The sequence below is a fragment of the Fulmarus glacialis genome, unplaced genomic scaffold (genome assembly GCF_000690835.1).
Source record: "Fulmarus glacialis isolate BGI_N327 unplaced genomic scaffold, ASM69083v1 scaffold5165, whole genome shotgun sequence".
Lineage (NCBI taxonomy): Eukaryota > Metazoa > Chordata > Aves > Procellariiformes > Procellariidae > Fulmarus > Fulmarus glacialis.
In genome coordinates, this window is record NW_009211021.1 from 51,686 (window position 1) to 74,750 (window position 23,065).

Below are 23,065 nucleotides of genomic sequence, written 5' to 3' on the forward strand. Positions count from 1 at the left end.
ATTTTCATGGACATGCATTTTGCCTGAAAACATGAATTCTGCCAATCCTTTAGATACCCAGCAGAACAAGAGGTTAGTTTGTGGAAGTACTTCTTAAAGTACCAATGAAAGCAATTCCACCAGTGATTAAATTGAGTCCAGCAAGAAATATCTTTTAATATGATGAGCAGAAGCAGCGTTTTCAAAGGAAAAGAAATTTTCTGGTGAAGGGACAATTTAAAATTTTACAGCAGAAGGAATGAATAAATAGACACCAGGTTCCTAGAACTGACATTAAAAAAGTTAATACCCCAGCTTTGGTTATCAAAGACTGAATTCTGGAAGATCTTCCTTCCAGTGATAGAGAAATTATCAGGACTCAGTATTTGGCTCGATGATCTGTCAGAGCCTGGCAAGCAGAAATTATTACCTATGTCTATGTAAAATCCACTAACCAGTCACCTTATCAACTTAAATGCCATGTGAACTTGGATTAGAAATAAATCTCAGTCCCTAAAAGTCTGTGTTTAGAGACAGCTCTATATTCTTCCTTAGGATCCTATCCAAGTACATGACTGAAAAATTGAATCAGATTGTGCCCTCAAATAAAAAATAATTTCTAGAGTAGGCAGCGCTGATGACATTCACAAAGGCACTGCTACATTTACAAAGCCACCTTCATACCCAAAGTAAATACTCTGCCTTTCAGGAACATGAGCACAACACAGTTTGCTCATACTATTGTAAACCAAGACTGTACTAACAACTACAGCGACAGTACATCGAACACAGGTCAGCTTCAAAATGCCTCCAGCTCCCACCGTACTGCTCGTTCTTGGCTTTCCTGTTGGGGAACACAAACCCTCTTTGCCCACAGAAAAGACTCAGTAATGCTAAACACTCTAATGCAGAAAATGAGGAAAATCATAAACTGGATTCACAGTCTCAACTCTTCAACCGCCACTTCAGCAGCAAGAACATTGGCGCATAATGAATTCCCTTTTCCTACTCCTAAGCTCCCTTTTTTCCTAAAAGATTAGTCTGAATATTTAGCGTCAATGCTCTAATGAAGCAATTTCCTTCTATACCTTTTGTTGATACGGGAAATTTCAGGGACACCCCCCCATACGTTAGCATTGATATTAATACCGAATTTCATCACAAGACTGATATGGCTCAAGAAATATCCCTGGATCATCTTTTGAAAGAATGAAGGTAGTAACATGTACCTCAGTATAATGACCCAATATATCATTAGGGGAGGACAAAAGAAAAGACATTTTGAGCAACAAAACCGTGTGTAGGTTCTGCTTTTAAAACAAGAACTAGCTCAGTAACAGCTGCAGAAAGCAAAAATTTAATCAAACAACAAGCTTTTCCATTCATCTACGTAAGGAGAAAAATCCCCAAGCAGCATATGAACTTTTATGAACACATTCCTTCTCCTTCCTGAGGCAATGCCTCTTTCTTGGTGTCTCCAATGGATATACTGAGAAGCAAAAAGCACAGATGGAAGACTATTACTCTAAAGGGAGCTGTTTTGCTGAAAGAGTTGAGGAACAAATAAACACAGTAGGTCCCCCCACTGAAGCTGTATGCTGCCTTTTGTATGCTCAGACCACACAAAACCACGGATTGAAGATTTTTAGTGCATTTGGAAATAATTCTAATATCTCTTACTCTTTTTAAAACCAACACTGCAGCTAGTAGCAGGTGTGTGCTAAGGTGAGATCTTTGAGAAGCGGAGCCAACACTTACAGAGCTGGAACAATGTAAGGATAGAGTGAAAAAGTAAGATTTATGGTGCTCTATAGACTGGTGAACACAAGCTGCCTCAAACTGCAAAGACTGCAGACATTTATCAGTCTTGGTGCTCAGTCTCTGCTGTAAGAGCAGGCTGGGAGAAGTCAAATACTTCTTCCTTCTGCCTGAAATGGAGATGGAAATTGCAGATGCCAAGAAGTCAGTTTGATTTACCGTGTAGAGTTCATTCAAGACCTTCATCAAGTCTTCCTGGAGCTGCAATCCCACTTCCTTGCTCTGCAACAAAACAGAGAAATGAAAGTTAATTGGGGAAGATGGTAAAAAGGCGGAGGAAGTAAGCATGCTCCGCATCTACAAATAATTTAGGCTCAATTAAGCACCACTATTTATGCTAGCAAATCCAATAGCTGCTCAGCCCAGAGCAGCTGGTCAAATTGCACAAACAGTATTAATAAACTGAAATGTTATATAAGCACAGTCAGAAAAGCCTTACAGTATGGAGACAGGGGAATTTCCAGACAACGTGGGATTTTCAATATTACAAGCCTGGAAACACATAGATTTGCCCATTTTAGCAGGATCAAGTAAGAATATGAATATAGGACAGCTTGGTATGGAAGCTGAAGAAAGGCAGGATAAGAAAGCCAACAGGAATGATCTTCCTTTATTGAACATCATATGACAAAACAGGTAATACTTCAGTTTTGCTGATGTAAGGTACCTCCTTGACAAAGCCAGACTCCGAGGCTGTGATGACAGCAGGCCACCACCTCCTTCACACTCCCATCTCTCTAGGCAGTCCTGCTGCTCTTTCCTTTGACCTTACATCTCACTCCCAGCCCTTCGGTACTGCCTGCCAGCCCCTCCTATCCTTATTCCTTTTCCCTTGACCACATGCACATCACGAGTTGCCAGTTCCACCCCATCATAACAATTCTTGAGGAAACGAGGTTGCTCAGATAGGGTCTGGCAAGGTGTTACAACTTATGGAGACAGATCCAGGAGGGAAACCTTACCGCACTGTCTGCTAGCTCTCACTTGATAAGCCTTGTGCACAGATTATTATCTATTTACCAGATTCACTAGGGCAACAGTCACTCTTGGATACTTTTGGATATGGAGTGCTTGCTGAAGAAGCAGTGTTTGTCACAGAGAGGTTTGGAGGAGCAGGGAGATGTCCTAGACAGCAGGTCTTTTTGCCTGTTGGTACTGCAGGAGATGCTTTGATCCAACTAGAGTTTGTGCTGACTGTATTTGAAAGACCACACAGAGCCACAGTCTGTTTTTGAGCGCAGTGTTAATGTCAATGTATTTATTTTTTAGTTTTGTATGATAAAGCCAGAGTTTAAAAAACAAACAAAAAAGAGTACATGCTTTCAGATGCACAATCTCTCCTTAAGTCTCCATGAGATTTACCAAAAGTTTACCTGTTCTTCCACAAACACCATGATAGCCTGCTACACCCTCTAGCCTCCTCTGGCAAATGTTCCTTCACTTCTGTATTTCATCACAAAAAGAACCACCACATCAATATTGGGGAAAAAAAAAAATTACTCTGACAGGGCTTTACATTCCCACTTCGCTTCAAATTTTAAATCAATATAGGATTTACCTCAATAGACAAAGTAACTGGCTTTTTTTTTTTTAAAAAAAACTACAAGGATTACAATACAATTTAACCATATCAATACAAATCATTCTGTCCTGGGGGACACTTGCATTAGTCCACTGCCTAGTTAAACCTAAGGCTATATGACTCATGAACTTGTTTCCTTCACTAAAACAGTAGAATGAAAACAAAAAAAAGGTGCAGATAGACATGACTGGTTGTCAAAACTAGCTGACACCCAAACTAGCCTGCAGCTGAGTCTCAGATTTTAAAAATATATTTACTTATTTAAACTCCCTGCTAGGTAACAAGCAGCCAGCACTTCTATGTTGTATGCAATTGGACTCAACTACTGCATGAAGAACTGGTGCTGGCACACATTTGGCTTTAGCTAAATACAGGAACAGATAAGCTTCTGTTTTTTTAATAAAAACACTGGAATGTCCAAAGATGCGCATCTATAATTACCAATGGACGGCACCTCTGTATGCAAAGCCCTCTTTGAAGAGGCATTTCTGCATGCCATGTAGCTTGTATGCAAAGGAGGGCGAAGCAACTTAATCATGGTACGATTAATCTTCACTTCATTAGAGATAGGATTTCATGCTAAAACTGACACTGTTCGCATTCTGAAGAGCTTCCATGAGAAAAGCTAGAAATTCAGACACATCAAAAAGCACATTGAGCCAGCATTTGCTGACACTCCTTGCAAAGCAAAGCAAAAGTGCAGCCGCACACTCCAGCCTTGCCATCTCCAGCTGCCACGGCACAACACTGCCATGCACACAAACCTTAACAAATCCGCTTTTTCTATCGCAGGAGTATAAATGATCAAGAAAAATCTCTGTATTTCTAATACAATTTACATCTTTCAGCCTACAGTTATTGAAAAAGATTAAACCCAATAAAGTTACAGTTAGACCCAAACAGATGTTTCCCTCTTTTGCTGCTGAAGACTCCAAGAAGTGATGTCCCAACTGTTATCCTGTTCACCCGAACAGGCTGCTGAAATGGTTTTAACTTAACTGCTTCAACCCTGTTCTGTGTCACACATTATCACGCCCAATCACCCCTTTGAAATTCCAGGAAAATCCATATCCATTCTGATGGGGAGCTGGTTATCATCCCAGCCTTGTAGCAAGCAGCAGAGATTGCCACATATTATAAAAATACCAGAGCTGTTGGGTTCAGAGCATTATACAATGCACCCTTTAAGGTAAAAAAAGGAAGAGGAGGGGAAATGGCACAGATCAATCATCAACTATTTATGAAACCATATACTGGGCCAAAAACACAATTGAAGGGGAAAGCTCCCTCAAAAAACCCAAACTTACGGATAATGGGCAATTATTTCTTACATGAAGCGTGGCACAGCCCACCACACTTCGAGTCAACCTCGTAAGCTGGGTACCAGATAGCGGGAAACGGGGGTGGGGAGAGAAGTATAAAACAGAGCTGCCTTTGTCAGCCATCGGACATAATGTTTCTCTCTGTCTGGTGGAAGGCAAGGAATCGTACCAGCAGCTCCAGAGAGTGCAGGGAAAAGCTATGGGGATGAGGTCTATCCCCAAGGTTTTCGTTGTACAATTTCCTCCAACGGACAGAGAGATGGGAGCAGACAGACACACCGGGATTTGTTACCTTGTCAAAAACAAAAAACCTGACCGCACGCACTATCCGGATGGAAAGGACGGATCCATCTCCAAGTGACATTCACTAATGATGTCTCTGCTTGGGCTGCACGGGAGCCAGCCAGCTTCAACAGCTTTGTTCCTATAAAATGTTTAACCAGAAAAAATCCGAACAGTTACTAGCATTTAATGACAGAAATCTCAGAAATGCAGTCTTAGCTTTTGCAGTACAATCTTTAATGTTTTCAAATCCCTGTCTACAATTTCAGAGCTTTAATCATTCTGAGATGCAGGAAAGAGATAAAGCACACCGAATTCCACTTTTTCTGAGATTTTATTAATAAAAGACATCCAGGTGAATAATTGGAGAAGCCAAGGAAGAGAGCAGACGTCTTGTCTCTCTACACTAACATTTCTATTCACAAAAAAACAGGCAGGCTTAAATACTCATAATCTAATAATTATGTTTTCTCCACATTTTCCCACTAATTAGAAAGTGCAAATCCATCTACATGTAACAAGAATAACTTTATCCACTTTATAGATTTTACTCATTCACTACCTACTAAGGCAGCGTTTGCCTGATTGAACCTTCATGCTCTGCATGTTAGAAGTATGTAATATCTACTGGGTCAAGCAAATTTGATAGGTTCAAGATTATTTATGCCTACAAAGTTCAGGAAAAGAAAAAGATAAAGAGGTAATGCAGACAGACCCACACTTAAACCAGCATTTCTGCCTGAGAACTCAAGATAGCGTTAAGCCATGAGGAAAAAAACCATACTGATAAATTAAAAAGCAAAAAGAGAAAGATTATCTAATTCAATTTCAATAATTTAATTTTAAATTATCCTTTTTTGAATACCATCCAGTTCAGCAGTGCTCAAAGTTTACTGTGTTTCTGAGATGACAGATGTTTTATTACAGACTGTTTACGTATGTTGTGACCCATTCAGACCAGCCTGGCATTGCACTGTTGGCAGTGCAGTGGGACGTACAAGCAGAAGCATCCAAGGTCAGGTCCTTTGCATTTTCATACGTTCCAGTCCCACGTTCCTCAGCCTGCTCCCCAGGTGGCCAGATGTGCTACTGGAAAAACAAGGGTCTGACACAAACGCTGACGAAGGGGAGCATCCTGCTTTTTCTGAGGAGTCTTTAATTTAAAGAAAAGAAAAAAGTTGGTGATTCCCAATCTCCAAGAGAGTTTGCAGAAACAAGATCTACATTTTTTCCATCTCTGAAAGCAGAAAAGAAGCTGAAGCTGCTGCTTATCACTGCAGTGATATAGGTCGCAAAGATTTTATGACTGCCTTTTTCTCAACATTGGAGATGATTAATGGAAGTGACTGGCTGGGTCTGTTTTAAATGCCCTGAGCGCTGAACTTTTCACACAGAAGGAGCTTTTCAGCAGCACGCTTCACTGTGCTGGTTAAACTGCCTGGACTGGACCAATCATCTGCCTTTCACCCGGCTCTTTTCAGCCCATTTGCTAATTTCTTGCATAAAATTGCTCATTCACTGTACAAACTGCTGAAGCATCAATTATGCGAAATAGATTAAAATGAATATTTTAATACATATTCAGGTTGAAGAAGAAAAGAAGTGTAAGTGCCAAATTGTCAAAACACAAAACTCTTTGTGCTTCCAAATGAGCTCTCAAGAAAGAAACTGCCAGATTGCTGGACTGGAAAAAACCTTACATTAAGATGAAGGTAAGATAGATCACAGGTGTCATGAAAACAAGAGCTATGTGATGAACACTGTTAATGTAATGCTGCTCCCCGTACTGATTCCACAAAAAAAAAAGGTTTAGGAGAAAAAAGCTGAGCTAGTTGACCCTGATAAATGAAAATACATTGGAGGAAGCAGAATGGTTACCTTGGGAAAGTCAAAAGAAAATGCCTCAGACATTAGCAAAAAAGCTGTTGCTCAAGTGTTGTAGAGGCTGGTGGACTCGATGCACACAGAGAACTTTTCTGAGGTCCCATGGAGTTCAAAGTGCGTCCAGATTAAAGGCTGCTGATCTTAACCATTGCCATACAGGCATAAAAGATTTCAAAATCACGCTAGAATGTGGCGTGGAATTACGAATAAAATCCATGCCAAGGAAAAACAACAACATAGTCTCCACAGTTGCAAACGTCTCCAGATATCAATTTCTATTTCAACATCAAATTCTATATAATGTTTTTCAAAGGCAGACAGAGTTTAGAATGATTTATTTTGTAAACAATCTTCCAGGAAAAAGCAATAAACAAAAGCAAAAGAAAATCTGATAAATTTTATTATTATCTATTCCTGGCTGTACCTGCAACTGGAGTCTATCTGCACATCCCTTAAAAAGCCTGAGGAAAGGCTTGTGCAACAAAATCTTATCTAATTGGCTTCAGTAATAAACTGTGTGTGTATGTGGGGAGGGGGTGTCCCCACAAACCTTGTCTCTTTCTTATCCCATCAGGGCTAAACACTTGTCCTCTTGATCTGGGAGATTATCTAGTTTGATATGCATCATTAATGCTCTTGGAAGATGGCACAGCATGGGAGCCCACCGCACGCCTGAGGCTGGGGAAGGGGGAGAGCAGGGCGCCAGCACAACCTCACCTGTGCTGCCCTGATCAGTCATAAACACAGGCTTCCTTTTGTCTGCAAATCAGGAAAATTATCAACAGCACCCAAGAGAACAAGAAAGTTATTTGAGCAAGGTGACAACAGTAACTGTTGCCCAGGAGTGCTAACTTGCAACCTCAATATTTTTCTCGCAAGATGCCTTTCTCAAGCCTTTTCTTCAGCCCAAAACAAGAAAGCAAAAGAAGCTGCCCTAAGTGTGCGTGCGTGCACATGCATACACATACACGCTCACACATGCACACATACTCCTTTGTTACAACAGGGTGTATATGCACCATGTGCAGAGCTGTAGGTTGCTGCCACCCCTCGCTGGAACATAAATTCCCAGTACGCCGTGCCAGCTTCTCAACGGCCTCTTTGTTCCAGCCCTCCTCCCCTCCACCTCCCCTCTAATTTAATCAAGATGTTTTTGGGATCTACTGCAGCACTCGCTTGGCTGTTCCGCATTCCACCAAACATTAACGACTTCAGCTTCAAAATATTTAGGGGGGATAATAAATATGAGAGCTAAGGAATGCTGTCAACATTTTATGCCCCGGATCTCAAGCCTCAGTAACGCAATTCCAAATCTGATAGAAAGATGGTACGGCTTCAAAACAAACATGCCGTGAAGTTCACGAGATGCTTTCTGTATAAACTCAACAACAGCAAGGAAGCACTCAGAAACCATTGGTGGGTGAATGCGTAACACATTGAGATAAGAGATTTTATCTAATACGTTGCCTAAAATTATGTCAGCTAGTGGCAGGGCTGGAACTGGAACCCAAATCTGCTGATTCTGAAAACAGCTCTCTAACAAGACCATTTCTCTACATCTTTTAAAAAGGAATAATTAAATATACATAGGTCGAAAACAAACATAAAATGTTCTCATGTTTTTTGAATCAACAGTGGGAGCTGGGAGGCAAGTGGATTGAGACCACTTGCTGAGACCAGTGGGGAAATTGGCAGAAGTGCAAGATCCTTTTTATTCCTGTCTAAATCAAGGTTACAATACAGGGTATTTATTATGCATTAGTTAACATCTACTTACAAAGTTTGTTAAAGAGAAGGCTTGCCAGGTAAAATTTTCCAAGATCATACATGTAGCACTGAAATAGAATTTGCTATTTAAAGTTTAGAATTCTTTATAGGTAGATTCTTGATAATGTTCTTTTTTTTCTTTTAAACAGGCCTGCCTTTAATTCATTTGCATGCAGCAGCAAATATGATGTATCACCTTCATGTTCTCATCTAAACAATCAACTAGCTTCACTATACAGAAGTACTCCATCATCACCATCAGTCCGATTCACTTGTTACAAACGTACCCCTTATTCTACAAGGATGTACTCTCAATTAAGCCTGTAACCTACCGGTAGCCTGTGCAAGTTTTATGCACTTTTCTCTCACAACTTTCATGGATAAAGTACTTGGCCATTATCACATGGCCCGACAGAACAGGAATTCCGTAAAACTTCCTTTAAAGCTTCAAACTCTCCAGAATTTAAAGAAAAGCTAGGAAAACAAAATCTATGTCATACAATATACATGCATATTTTGGGTGATAGATCATCAGTTTCCAGTTTAATGATCCATTATGCATTGGTCAGTCATATTTAAATTACAGTTGTATCATCTAGTTTTCTCCACCATTTCACTAGTGATTTGTTTCACCACTATGTCAGTAATAAGGAATTTTCCTTATTACAGCGGAATACTGTACTCTGAAAAGCCATTCCTACATGAAACCACGTCACACTGCTGCCTCCCATACTCTGGGCTGAAAGAGTTGCTTCCGAACAACCCCTTTTTCTCCTTTTTTTTCTTTGCAGAATTCTGTGCTGATCCAATTGAATCTTGGGCTTCAGACACTCAATCCCAACAAACCAAGCAATTTTATGGCTGAGAGCATTATTCTTGTTGTGAAGCCAGCTACATTTGCCTTCACTGAAGGAGCCGCATGTGAAATGGGTTTCAGAAGGTGGCAAGACCTACCAGCAAGTGGTGAAGTCCTGTAAAATATTGGAAGTAACATTCTGTAATTCTGATCACAGTTTTAATGCTCTGCACGACAGCTTTGTGCTAGGGACTTCCCCCAATAGCCTTTTTCAAAGTGCTGTGATTTATCTCTAGGAAAAACTGACTGGAGGGATCAGAGTCAGATGAACAACCTGAAGTGTAAAAATGCTGTTACCTTGTTCCTGGCTGACCTGAATTCACACTGCAGCAAAATAAAGACGAGCATTCTGGTGTAGTGAAGACAACAAAAGCATACAGGAAACTGGAAACAAAATGCAGTAACAATGGACTACTTTCACACATTAAAAAGGGCCAAATGCATCATATTCCTTGCCCAATCTATATGCAGGAGTGACATTTTTAGTCTGTAACATGTGTAGTAAAATTACTCCAGCTGTAGCCTTTGGTATTCAGTACATCATCCTGGGCAACAGACTCTGATCACATCATTGTATCTGACCAGGTACAAAGTGTTAGCAGCGTAACAGAAACCATCCACTGCAATTACAGGTAGGGGGAATCAAATCTCTAACTCAGAAGCAGATTTATGTACTGCTAACTCAGATAACAGCACCACACAAATTATTTCACTCCCTCTCCCACTTGTTCTAAAAATAAGCAGGTAGGAAAACCAGGAGATTTCATTTCCCCAATGAGAAATCAGAAAGTATCATTTCACAACAGGTCTCTGTGTCCTTTAACTTTTGGGAAAACAGAACTCAACATGACTATTGCCTAAGGCACCTAAGGCAGAGGAAGACGCAGTGGGTAAGGATGCAAGTGTGAGAGCAGGGATATAGCATGTACTTACCAACTCTGCTCCTCAGTGACAGTTTTACTTATGGCATTTGTATATTTATGTGTTTACACTGTTATGGAGAAATATTTTTACAAATGCCCAGCATTTTTGCCAGTGCATTTCTTTCAAGTGCGTGGCTTTTCCATGTGTGGTGTATTTTAAGATTTTTCATATTCTGGTACCAATGCAGCAATGAGACATACTGCAGCTGTAAAGTAGGTCATCTTATGCAGGACCCCTTAAGAGAACTAATAATTCTTCTTCCTTGATTACTGCAAGGCTTTTAACCAACTCATTGCGGATTTTTCATTTCACACCAAACACTGTGCAGTGTACTGGTAGATAAACTGTTTTTTTCCACGATCAAAGGTATTAAACAGGAAGCAAATTTCAAATCCTCAGTTTTGTTTTCTTCATTCCTTACAGGGTTTTCTCCCCATAAATATCATAACTGAATTTGATACAATAGTGTAAAGGAATGCTACGCTCTCAGAGCAAGATTTGTAGGGCAACCACCCCTCCCTGTCCCAACTACTCTATACCGAGAGGACACGTCTACCTGAATGAGCCAGAAAGCAGGGCAGGAGAGGGTTACTGCTCCGAGCATCTCCAGTGAGCCTCCCAGTTAACACTGCTGGCAAGGAGCCCCAAGTTAAAAATAGAGCAGAAGATGTATGTTTTAAATGCAGTAGGACCAATGCTGCATGAAAGGTCCATGTACAGCACGGCAGGCAGATGCTGAGAAGGTACCTGTCCTTGTTTAGAGAGACAGTTCTAGAAAGCAGCCGATAACAGCCACTGCCTGTCCTGAGGTCCGTCTAGACACAGGAACTTATGCATATGCAGAATAAATCTGCCTTTCTGCCTATTAACACTTTCCAATTACTTCACAATTTTGTTACGTAAAAATCTGTCAAGTTGGAAAAAAAAAATCAGTTTGTTCAGAAACTACTCAAAGTGACTGAGGCTTCCACAGTCCATTCTTTTAAGAGGGAGAAAAGGGGGAATCAAAAGGGGAATCAGCTCAAATGGAAAAATACTTTGAATATATGTGTATAAATATATAAATAAAAGGGCCACGCTGAAGGAGGATAAGCAGGAAGAAATCAAAGGAGTGCTCTCTACCAAAGTAGATGGAGGAATGAAAAGGAGCGTGCATGAGAACAGGCGCTGACATCAAAGCAGGACGGTCTTCCAGGAGAGGGAGAGGTGATCAGAATAGCAATGCCAGGTTGGCACACGGGCTTTCAACTTCAACCTTGTACGAAACCCAGGGCTAAATCATTAACTGTTGGACAAATAAGAAAATATTACTTCCTTCCCAAGGTGTAACGATTTGTTATTAGGACAATTCCACCAGTTCCCTCCCAGTTTTACTTGCTCGAGAGAGCGGTTATTTAATTCACCATTTATCTTCTTTTTCTTCTCTAGTAGCACAGAATTGCACTGACACCATTCCTGGGGCCAGCGGTGCTGCTGAAGCCAAATGCCAGATCCCCACCGATGCCAACGGGATTCATCTGCAAGACTGCTCTAGCAGCAAGCCCCTTATTGATGACATCTTTTACTGAAATTTAAAAGTGTTTCCTCAGGAGGAACCAAAACAGAGAGCACAGAAAGAGTACAGTGTTCAAAGAACACCTATACTTTAGGTTGCAAGTTTCCAGTAGGATGTAAAACCATGTTTGGTGCAAACAGCCCAGCGCTCAGACATGTAAAGGTTTTGCAGGGAGAGCAAACCGAGGAAGTAAACAAATCCGAGAGGCAGGAAGAAACAGGGCTGACACACACTGTACATCCAGCACCACTTCAGTGCTGACTTTGGCAGCAAACACAGCTTCCCTTATCAGCAAAGATACGTTTGAAGTGGCTGGCAAGCTTCCATCTAACACTCAAACAAATAAGACCCTCCACATGGTAACACAGCCCTGGAGAGGGATCTCTTCATCATAACACACGAACAGAAAAACTGCATGAGACAAAGCCACAGACCATGCAGCTTCCCATGACACTGTGAATCCAAACACTGCAAACATAAACCCTCTGAAAACCTGTGTGCAATGCGGGCACCACTGCTGGAATTTCAGAAGTTCACCGATTTCAAGACAGACCCGTCCAAGCTCGACCATCAGCACTGCTGTGCCCTTCGTATAACTGGTCCGAGGGGTCCAAGAGTGAACACATGAGAATCAGTCTCAGCCTGAGGATTCTCCACCACAGTCGCTGGAAGAAACAAACCCCATATTGCCACCACTACTGATGGTCTTCCGGATAGAGAGAGACCTCGTTTGCCCACCTCAGGCTCCATGCTGCTCTGGCTGCAACACAGCCAGCTCCCACCCCGCTTCCCTCCGCATCTCCGCTGCCCTTGAGGATGTGTTTCCTTCCCAGCGCAGACCTTATCACATCCATCCAGGCCCTTTGCAGCCTTAAAGCTGGATTATGGCTGCGCGTGGTACTTGGATCTCTCTCGTTTGAAAAAGCTCACCACTTCAGACAGTGCAAGATACAGCAACTCAAGAGTTTAGCCACAAAAGGGATCTTAAGTACATCCTTTTTACCCTGTCTGTCCTTCCTAGCTCACCTGCTCAATCCCAGCATGACACAAAGCACTGATTCGAAAAAGCCTTGAATTATAAATGGCCCCAGAAAAGGATCTCATGCCTCAGGATTTTACTTCAACAGCCCTCAGCAAATGAGGATCTCTATATCACTATCCTCTCCATATTTTATAGCATTATTCACAACCCAGAGAGTAGTTCTTAAATGTAAGTTACTAAAGCACCTGCAATCAGACACATGTATAACTTCTTTTAGAAGGTATTTTCCAAACAGAAGTGTAAAAAATAACGTTTCTCAGACTTTCAAATAATAAAGCGTCCCTGTTTTTGACACAGATTCCCTGTGTAGCATGAGACAGAGAGCTCCCAAACCAGCAGCAAGCTTGGCAGCACAATTCCAACAGCTACAATTTCCATTGGAAAACAGCAAAAACCAAGCTCTTGTGTTAACCCAAACCTGAGTACCCTAACAGCATCATAGCTAAGGCTCTTCCTCCTGCAGGCTGCATTTCATTAAACTGCAGTGCATTTTAGCTTGACTGTACTGCATGCATTAGACCAGACAGGACATAGTGTAGAATCAGTGAATGAGCTGGAATGACCGCATGGCACAAGAGAGGCAGGAAACTCAGGTCTCAGAAGTAATACAGCCAGTTATTTCACTGACGTAGCCTGGCTACGTAGATCTGTGGAAAAGCTACATAAATCTGCTGAGATGTAGCACCACACTATTTCAGCTATGCCATTCAGAGCTTGTTCACATTTGGTTTTTGATTGGGACCTCCGAATTTGCCTTCCACAGCTTCATGGAAAGTTTTGCAGCATGGCACAGTAGCATTATTTTCCATGTAGCTCCTGTATAAACTACATCTGTTTCAAGACTGCTAAAAAGTGCTCAGTTTTCTGAGCTGTCACATACTATGGTTGCTCTTTTCCATTAAAAAATGGGAAAGGATGTCTCGAAAGTTTAAAAAAGGATGGGAGAAGCTAAGGGGAGAGGGAGGAGAATGTTCTTTTAGATTCTCATCAATATGACTAATTTCCCTTTGGGCTAGCATGGTTTTAACTTCTGGTTAGAGGCACAAAAATATATGCCACTCCTAAATATCTTGCTGAGTCACCTAATTATTCCCCTTCAATACCTACAGATACTGATCAGAAAGGCATCCTGGCTTTGCCAGTAACTTGCTGAGCAACCCTGTATAAGTGACTTCATCCACTTGTCCCTGTTTTTTCATCCAGGAAAATGTACCACTTGTCTGCTTATGGTCCAGAGATATTCTGACAATTGTTTGTACTGCTCTTGGGATATACTGAGTACTACAAGCATGCTACATAGGGGTTTTATAAATGGATAGCATTTTTTTATGGAATATAAAGCTGATTTGCAATATTTTAACGACACACCACATCTGTTTTCTAGCCTACAGTAGCTTTTGTACCAATTCATGCTGCTTCTTGCAGCTCAGGAAGGTAAGAGATTCTAATGAAAAAGCACAAGTAGCGGCAGACCCAAGTTCAGCCCCAAATTTCTCTATTTCTTTGCTGCTATCTTATTCAACTATGTGACACTTTAGATAAGACGGGATGCAATTTTTGGTTTTAACCACCCAGCACAAATGGAACAGTGATCTAATACCTGTTTTGGCCTTCAGCCAATTTGGTATGCCTAGCAAACAGTCAGACAAGAAGTAGTTGGAATTTAGTAACAAGTGCCTTTTTGTTTGCACAAATTAAGACAGAGTTTGTGTTTGGTCTGTGAGAAAGAAACCAGAGGGGTATTTTGTTGTTGGTCAGTTATTTGTTTGTTTTTATTCAAGTCCTACTGCCCAAAATAAAACAGGGCAAAGCCATGCTTATACAAGGGGCTGAAAATTAAGATGCTAGTTTCCAGCCAAACTAGGATAATATCAATTTCCATGTGCTTCTTTGTCAAGGCATTTTCTCAGCCACCTTCCTCAAGCACAGCCGTTGTTGAAATTCAGTGGGGAGATTACTTATCCTTTGGAAGGATTAGAGGAATTGAAGAGTAACTGCCATTCAATAATCCCGTGTAAGTATCTAATCAACCATAATGTAATTACCAGAAAGTTTTAAAAGGTCAAAAAGGCCTTAGCGTGACGTTACTTGAAAAAGAGAAGGTTCCTCCTCTCCTTGGGCAATGTCTCAAAAAAAGAAGTAAAAGAGAAACAGAATGGAATACTTTAATATATTTTTCATGCTCTGTTGCCATCCACTAAAAACTCAAGAAATACTCATAGCAAAGACCAGGAACACAACAGTGCACTTGCACTTATTTTCATTCTCCATAGAAATCAGCTGCCAACACACACAAATACCTGCTGTAAAAGAGCAAATGCATCCTGCTCTCCAGGTAACACACAACAAGATGCTGCTCCTTCAAGTGCATCTTAACATGAAACATCACACACAATATCAAGCATTGTTCATTTTCTAGCAGTCTAAACTGCATTAGATAGACTGTCATTTAAAGCAATATAGAGATGTTACAAAATATCTGAACGCTCTTTCCTCAAGACATTTCAAAAGACTGTCAAGACCAGAGTGACAAGCCAACGAGGCCTCCAATTACTGCCAAGAATGGACCTAAACAGATTTTAATTTTAAAGTCACACACTACTCACATGACTCTCTTTTAATATAACAACTGACACCACTGAAGGCAAAAAGACAAAGATGAAAGTACACTAGGAGTTCTTTATTGAAAGTATTCCCCCTCCATTTCTCTCTCAGAGACAGTGCGATTTAGGATGAGTCTCCACAAAAGTATTCTTTAGAAAGCTCGAGTCCTTCTGCAATCCCCTTCTCTAGGCCTTGCAATAGCAGAAGTAACTCTCCAAGATCATGACACATTGCAGGGGGTGGGGAGCGGGGGAAGAGAAATTGCTTTGAAAGTTAGAGTTGCAATGTTTTTAACATGTTAACTAGCAGATGTTACAGCCATTGACAAATCTCTAAAGAGACTAGGCATTACCATTTAATAGGAGTTTCAAAGCTTCCATATCATGTTTCTTCAACTGGAAGAACAGATTCTTAATAGAAAAATACCCTCCCACACTGTCCCACCTTTTTTTCGAGGTGGAAATCAAGGGGAAAAAAAGAGGACAAGGCTAACAAAAGAGACCTCAGCTGCATTTTCTCCTTTTTCCAGAGAAGGACAATACATCCTTTTATTATCTGGCTTAGTAGGAATTATCCCTAATTTTTCTTTTAACAGTAGTTTCTCTTCTGCAGCAGATATAAATTTGTCTTTGGAGAGTTGTTCGTGATTCAGAGTTGAAGACCTGGAGGGTTTCTGCTTATTTAATAAAAGTTTCAAAATGCATACAAAACTGTGAGCAGGTTAAGAGGAAAAAGCATGGCCTGAATTTAGACCAACAAATCTCAACTGATCACTTTCAGGAAAATCTAAAATACTAAAACAAGAAAATAACTACAGAAATCAGACGTAAGTCAAGCACAGTTATCCACAAAGAGGGAAAAAACCCCAACATGTGTTAGGCACAGCCCACAAGAAATTGATCCACCAGAAGTAATAGCTAAAACTTCGTATTTCAAAAGGGCCAAACAAAAATACATGCGTTGTAGCGCTCGCTTACCTTTTTGAACAGGCGCCCCGAATCTTCGCTGACCTGGACAAAGCGCGGGATGATGTTGTTGAGATAGATGTCACTTAGGGTGGTGTGATCCCTGCTCTCCCGCTTCACTTGATTTAGCAGGAGATTCCAGCAATTGACGGGTGATAGCACATTTTGATCCTTCCTACAAAGAACACAAAATAGAAACAAGAATTGGATAGGACTTTACCTGAAGTGGACAAAATGATTCTGTTCATGATGTTCTATACCTATAAATGCTAGAAACCCAGCTACAGGATGTATGGATTTGCTGAGGGAGAAGAAAGCAGAGGAAGGCTATAAAATGGCTATTGCACATACAGAAAACACGCCCTCAATTACACATGACTACATTCACATGGCCATGGGCTTTTGTCCCCCAACAAACACATCAGGCAAATGCAAGCTACAGTATGCCAAATGTAGGCTCTCATTTTTTTCTTTTGAATCCAAGATTTTGCGCATAAATTACAGTGCCTGAGGGAGAGCGATGGCTCCAGTGTCTGACAACAGGTTTCACAGAGCTGTCTCAGGCATTGTGACTTAACCACAATAAAAAGATTTCAAGCATCCAGTTAGCTAAATAGCATCTGCATAGGAAACAAAATGTTATGTTTCATGTACAAAAACAATTATGTGCAAGCATGTATATCTGTCCTGGGCAAAAGAGAAAGCAACATTTATACAAGCTTTATTTTCGCATCTTTGAACTTTCTCCACCTTATTACGGCTGATTCACTCTGCACCCTGCAAATAAGCAATACAACGGGCAAAGGAGGAAATGAGATGAACCTCAGTTTATTTGGATCAACATTTCATCTACTGAAAGGAGCAAGTCATTTCTTAAGGCACCATCTCATACTAGATGAAAGCAAGGACGTTAGCAGTGATTTTGCATGGTCCTCCAGCAGCCCCACAGCAGTGTTTGGAACTGGCAGATCTAGGTGTAGTCTTAACTACATCATTTACTTCTCTCTAGATCTGTTTATCATTTGTTTATAGCACAGTAATATTTATTTAGAAAAGAGTAAGTCAGAGCTCTGGTGGAAAGCCAAAGCTCTTGTTGATTATTGTACACAATTGTATCAGATTTCTTTCCTCTTAGAAGAAATGTCATTTAATTTCAATTGAAAAAGGGAATATTCTGCACTTAAAAGAAGAGCAATCTCTGCTGCAAGAAATGTCTGACATTGTGAAAACGTGAAAATTAAGCCATGGCAGACTTTCATTACCCTTCTCATGACATCAAGGGTTGGATTTGTAGTGCAATATGGATAATTTTAGATAAAGAAGAATAGTTTCAGAACAGCTGATCTTGATGCTTTGTTTCTTTTCCTTAAAAAAATGAAAAGCTCAGGAAATGACTGCAGCTTGTGATCTGGACTGCTTCAAGGTTTGGAGCATGTGTGTGTGTGTGTGTGTATAGTGGGAGGGGGTATAAAAAGGATTCTGGGCTTTTGGTCCTCCTGGTGATTTGGGTGGGGAAAAAAAAAAAAAAAAGAAAGAAAAGAAAATGTGAGTAGGCATTGATTTTATTTAGAGACAATTTTTCCCTTCGTACTCCAGTGTCCTGTATTGCAGATACTGCTGACACGCAAAGCCAGATGGAATGATCAAAATGCAGAACTGTACAAGGTTGAAACTGCCAGATGTTAAGCTATATAAATCAAATAGTTGCCCCCCAATCTGCAATCAGTGCTTGCAGCATACCGTTTGTTTTGTTAATATGCCAGAGAGCTAATTAGTAACTGCAAGGCCTGGCTAATAGAATTTTGAATCTACAGGTACTGACCAGGCTGCAGCCAGCCCTTGAAGAGCACACGCACAGATAAGGAGCCATATGCTCTGACCCCCGCTGAAACAGAGATAAAAGCTGCCACCACAAGAGAAGGTAACATACACATTAAGGTTGGCGGTTTTTTTTATTTAGGTGAGATAAGAAACAACATGCAGCTTTCTTCCACTAAAAAGAGGGCAGGAAGAGGAAAGGCATCTCCAGAAAGAGCTTCTACAAGGAGCAGCACCAGGTCGGAGGTGTACACACCCTCTCTTCCAACAAACTGTGGTTCAGGTAGAAGGCAGGAAGCAAACTAAATAAGATAGTATTGTGGATGGTAGTAAAGAGAAGTTTATGAAGGACAGTATTAGAAGATGTTAAAAGTTGGTTGGTTTGCTCCTTTACACCAATGATATAAAAATACTTTACACACTGACTTAGTATTTGCCCTCTAAAGCTGAAAGAGGTACTGCAAGTGAAAATTAATCAACTACCATAAAAAGTTTGGGAATGAAACTTAGGAACAAAAAGCTCAGACTCTGCACCAGCTGATCTTGTTCTAGCTGTTCAAAATCATGCCTCAAAACCCTTAACAGCCTGTTACTGCTTCATCACTTTGCTGCTTCACTCTTTTCCTAAGACCAGTGCAGCCGCAGATCTCCTCTATGCAGCCAGAAGTCGTCCAGCTGCGTGCAGGCTGCTAACTTGCCTTCTCAGGCTTCTGCACGAAGCTGCCAACCCAAAAACTCAGCTATTTTGATCCTTAATATCTCCCATCGCATTCTCCATCTCGTTACGAATTTTTGCTATCTAAGAGCACCTGGCTGTTCATGGATGTCCCCACCGCAGTATCAGTCCAACCCCTTGAGCAGCTTGAAAGAGCTGTGAGCAACAAGGGCCAAGGGTGATGATTATAGACAAGAATACATGCAAGGGACCAGAGAGCAGCATGGGTCGAGTGCCTTGCTTTCCAAAGAAAACTGAAGCACCAAATGGGAACCAGAAGAGATGCAACAGTTAACTGGACAATTCCCAGCTGTCCAGGCTGCCCTACCACAACACCCAAAGCTATTCTAAGGCAGCACATAGCACGAATACCAAGAGCCCATGAAAAGCATGGTGAGTAGAATTGCTGGTGTCTAATGGCGCCAGATGGGTTGTTGACACACTCCGTGTGGTTAGACATGAAAGGCCATCCTGCAGGAAAAAATAATCACAACCCCACATGCTTCCAATCCGCGACCGGGATTGTCACCTTTGGGTCTGCGCAGCGAGTGCCGCACCCTGAGCTCAACCTCATGCAACCACAGCTCTGCACGCTTCAAGATTTTTTGTTTAAATTCCTTTAATTTCTTGGTGTCTGTTGGTTTCACTAACCCCTTCAGTACCTTGTTAAAATGGTCTGTCTTGCTTTTGTACAGGTTCAATGTTTTCATGGCGAAGTTTTTGCAGGAAACGAGACAAAAACTCTCCTTCATTATTTGATAGTGACAATTTTCCTAGCACTGGCAAAAAGCAGATAAAGGCAGGCCTTAAGACAGAAATGAAACAGAAAAGGAAAGAGGCAGTTACTTGCTTCAAACCTTCCAAGTAGCCTTTGAAACTACACACACATTAACTGTTAAAGCACCTCTAAAAACGCAGCATTTTCTGGGGTGGAACATGGCAACAGTTTTCACAACACAGAGCAGAAGTTATACAACTGTTTACAACAGACCCTTTTCTATCATAACCACAAGCAGATGGCAGAGAAGCAAATTGCGATTTTCATTAACCATTTCAATTCTCAAAGGAGCTGGCAAATATACTCTGCTTCCAGTTTCATGTCACCACAGAGGAGGGATGAAAAAGGGAAGAAAAATATGCGATAGGGACCGCTGGGTAAAATCGAGAGTGAGCTCGATTTCCACACATTCTGCAGAATGACTGGAGTCAGTATTCACCCTTAAATAGTAAAATTGATGAGATCAGCCCAAAACTTTAGGACCTGGATATGAACTTTCCCAAAGTGCTGGCGATTTCATGTTCACAACAACTGTTTGACTCAAATTTCCCCCACAAGGAGAGGAGGAGGAGGAGGAAGATGCCAAGATCCAGGTTTATTTCAAGCACTATTTATACTCGTTTAAAGATTGTGTGATGATAGTGAATCTGGAGAGTTTATTTAGGTTAGCCTAAATTACACCAGATCACAGCAATTGGGGGTGTTTGGGAGCAGGAAGAGGAAGTTGTGCACAGATTTTTAAGGAACCACAAAGTATGAAGCTCTGTGGTTTCTCGGGTGTTATCTTGATTGGGTCCTGTGCAACTTCCACTTCAAAGGTTTCAGTTGGTCTCAAAAGATCAGAAGGGAAGATTGAGTCCCAAGTATCTGAAACGTCTTAATTAAATTACTCATTCATACAAGGAACTCACAGACAATTCAAGATTTATCTGCTTTAAGGCAAGCAGGAGAGAGCGACAAAGGCCAGCGACACTTGGTTGGGCATTGCAAGGTAACCCCGTTCAGAGCAACAACAGAAAAATTATCTTAAAAAACAACCTCCTCCCTCCACACTAGATTAAAAACAAAACAAAAAAACCCACACCCACAAACCAGGAATAGTAATATTGGCTTCCATAAGGAAAAGACGAAGGAATGAGTCAGATGAGAATGAAAATACTACTAAACAGAAAGAGAGAAACATTTAAATTAACATAGGCACGTCACGTCATCCGTGTGAACAGAAAACTTCTCCGACCATCCTTCCTTCTAACTGAGGTTTTTAAAGCAAGTCTCCTGGTGGTACTTACAAAACCTGAGGTTTCCTGTTCCACCTTACTGCCCCCCCCATATATTTGGGATCTGTTTCCTAGAGGTGTGCAACAGACATTTCCAGACCCGGTACATCCCGAAATAGTGATCAAGATCCTGGGAACCAAGAAACTGATTTATTTCTCACTCTGCAGAGTAACCTGCACGCACTACCTTTCCCATCTCAACGCTGACCCATGGGCTCAGGTCTCTGAGCTCTACAGGGTGCACACTCTGCAGTATTGACCTCATGTCCACCTGAACTACCCGCTACAATTAGATATGAGGTGAAGGGAAAGATGAAAAAGTTATTTTCAAGTCCACCCTGCAAACCATCAGAGCTAGAGCTAGACCAAGTGTTAGAGCAGAGACGTAATTGTTTCTGTATATACTTTTTCAAACCTGTCTGAATTTTGTCCTCTGCAGTGTGCTCCGTAAGAGTAGCTACAATCATATCAACCAACGCAGTGTGATACTGGGATTGCTGATACGATGAAAAACACCACAAAGATCCTCCCTGGGGTTTTACATCAATTTTCGCTGGTCATGAATCCCTAGCTTTCTGGGCTCAATGAGGTCACTGGGTAAATGAATGCTTCATGCTTAGAAAAATCTTCCAAGTGTTGTTATTTGAAAGACTCAGAAAAAAATGTTCAGCACTAGGCTCCATCAAAAAGAATCACAGATCAAAATAGCCTATGACAATATTTATCAATTAACATACTACTAATAATAAACAACGTAACTGAAGTCCACGTGACCCAAATGCTTTTGTCGATACCTCCCTCACAGCCTGTATCATCTCTCCTTTAAAGAAATCATTTCACTTTTAAGAAAACTAAAGTTGAACTTCTCTGCAAGCTGCTGATTCAAATCAACGTTTGAGTTCCCCTTAAAGTCTTCCTGACACAGCTCAGTGTTAACTGCAGATTTTGAGAATTACAAGCATGGACATACATGCTGCTCCCTGCCCTTCTCTTCCAAAAGATTCCAGTTATGAACATCTGTTGTTTACAAATGCTCAGCCTGAAGGTTGCCAGACTTATTCTGCATCTCCTACTTCAAGGAAAAGGCTGCCAGAAAGCCATCTGAATTTCATGCTGGGATATCCTGGACATTCAGCTCTCCAGCTGACAATTGCTACTCAGTATCCTACTTCCAAAAATCATCTTGATTTAAAATATAGCCTTAAAATAGCATTGTCTTTTCATTTTTTCTTTTTTTTTTTTCTTTTTGCTTTTTTTTCCCCCTTTTGCTTTTTTTCCAATTTTCTCCCTTGAAAGGAATCACTCAAGGTTTGCCGTGGTTTTTATATTGTTAACTGATTTTTTGAATAGGCAAATGCCTTTAGGACAAAATCACATGAAATAGGAGAACTGAAGTCTGGAGTTAAAGGTCCCAGGGTTTCACTGCAGTGGGAGAGCGCCTTCCTCTGAGGATGGAAGTCAGACCCACACCCAGCGCTGCTGCCTGCAGGGACCCCTGAGACCCAACAGGCAAGACGGACACCTGCTGAGATGGATGCTCTAATTTAACTGCTACACAAGAGACCTTTAGTTAGAAGGAGCAATGACTATACCAAACTTGTGACCAACAAGCTCTTGTAACAACTGGAGTTGTAAGACTTGGGCTGTGAAATGCATTTTTTTCCCTCCCGTCCTTACATCTTGTGCAAGGATATTTACCAACGGGTACTGAAGATGCCTTACCAAATATATAAATTTTATATGACTATTCTCTTTAATAGTGTGTTCTAATTGAAAAAACATTTTTAAAAGCGAATAGGCAAAGTGAGGTCTAACAGCCATGACAGAATAGTTAAAAGCAAGTAAAACCTGGGATATGTCCAACTGTCATCAACTCGTATGTCACCTTGGCTAAACC

General features: G+C 41.0%; 1 protein-coding gene across 3 annotated transcripts in view; it reads right to left on the reverse strand.

Moving 5' to 3' along the window:
• Window positions 1–23,065, reverse strand: part of SRGAP2 (SLIT-ROBO Rho GTPase activating protein 2) — a 106,580-nt gene that overhangs the window by 43,660 nt on the left and 39,855 nt on the right. For all 3 annotated transcript variants that reach the window (XM_009577360.1, XM_009577361.1, XM_009577359.1), the window contains exons 3-4: window positions 16,593–16,755; window positions 1,957–2,019 (exon numbers count right to left, since the gene is read on the reverse strand). In XM_009577360.1, coding sequence (XP_009575655.1) covers window positions 1,957–2,019; window positions 16,593–16,755 — 226 coding nt within the window. The remainder of the gene's footprint in view (window positions 1–1,956; window positions 2,020–16,592; window positions 16,756–23,065) is intronic.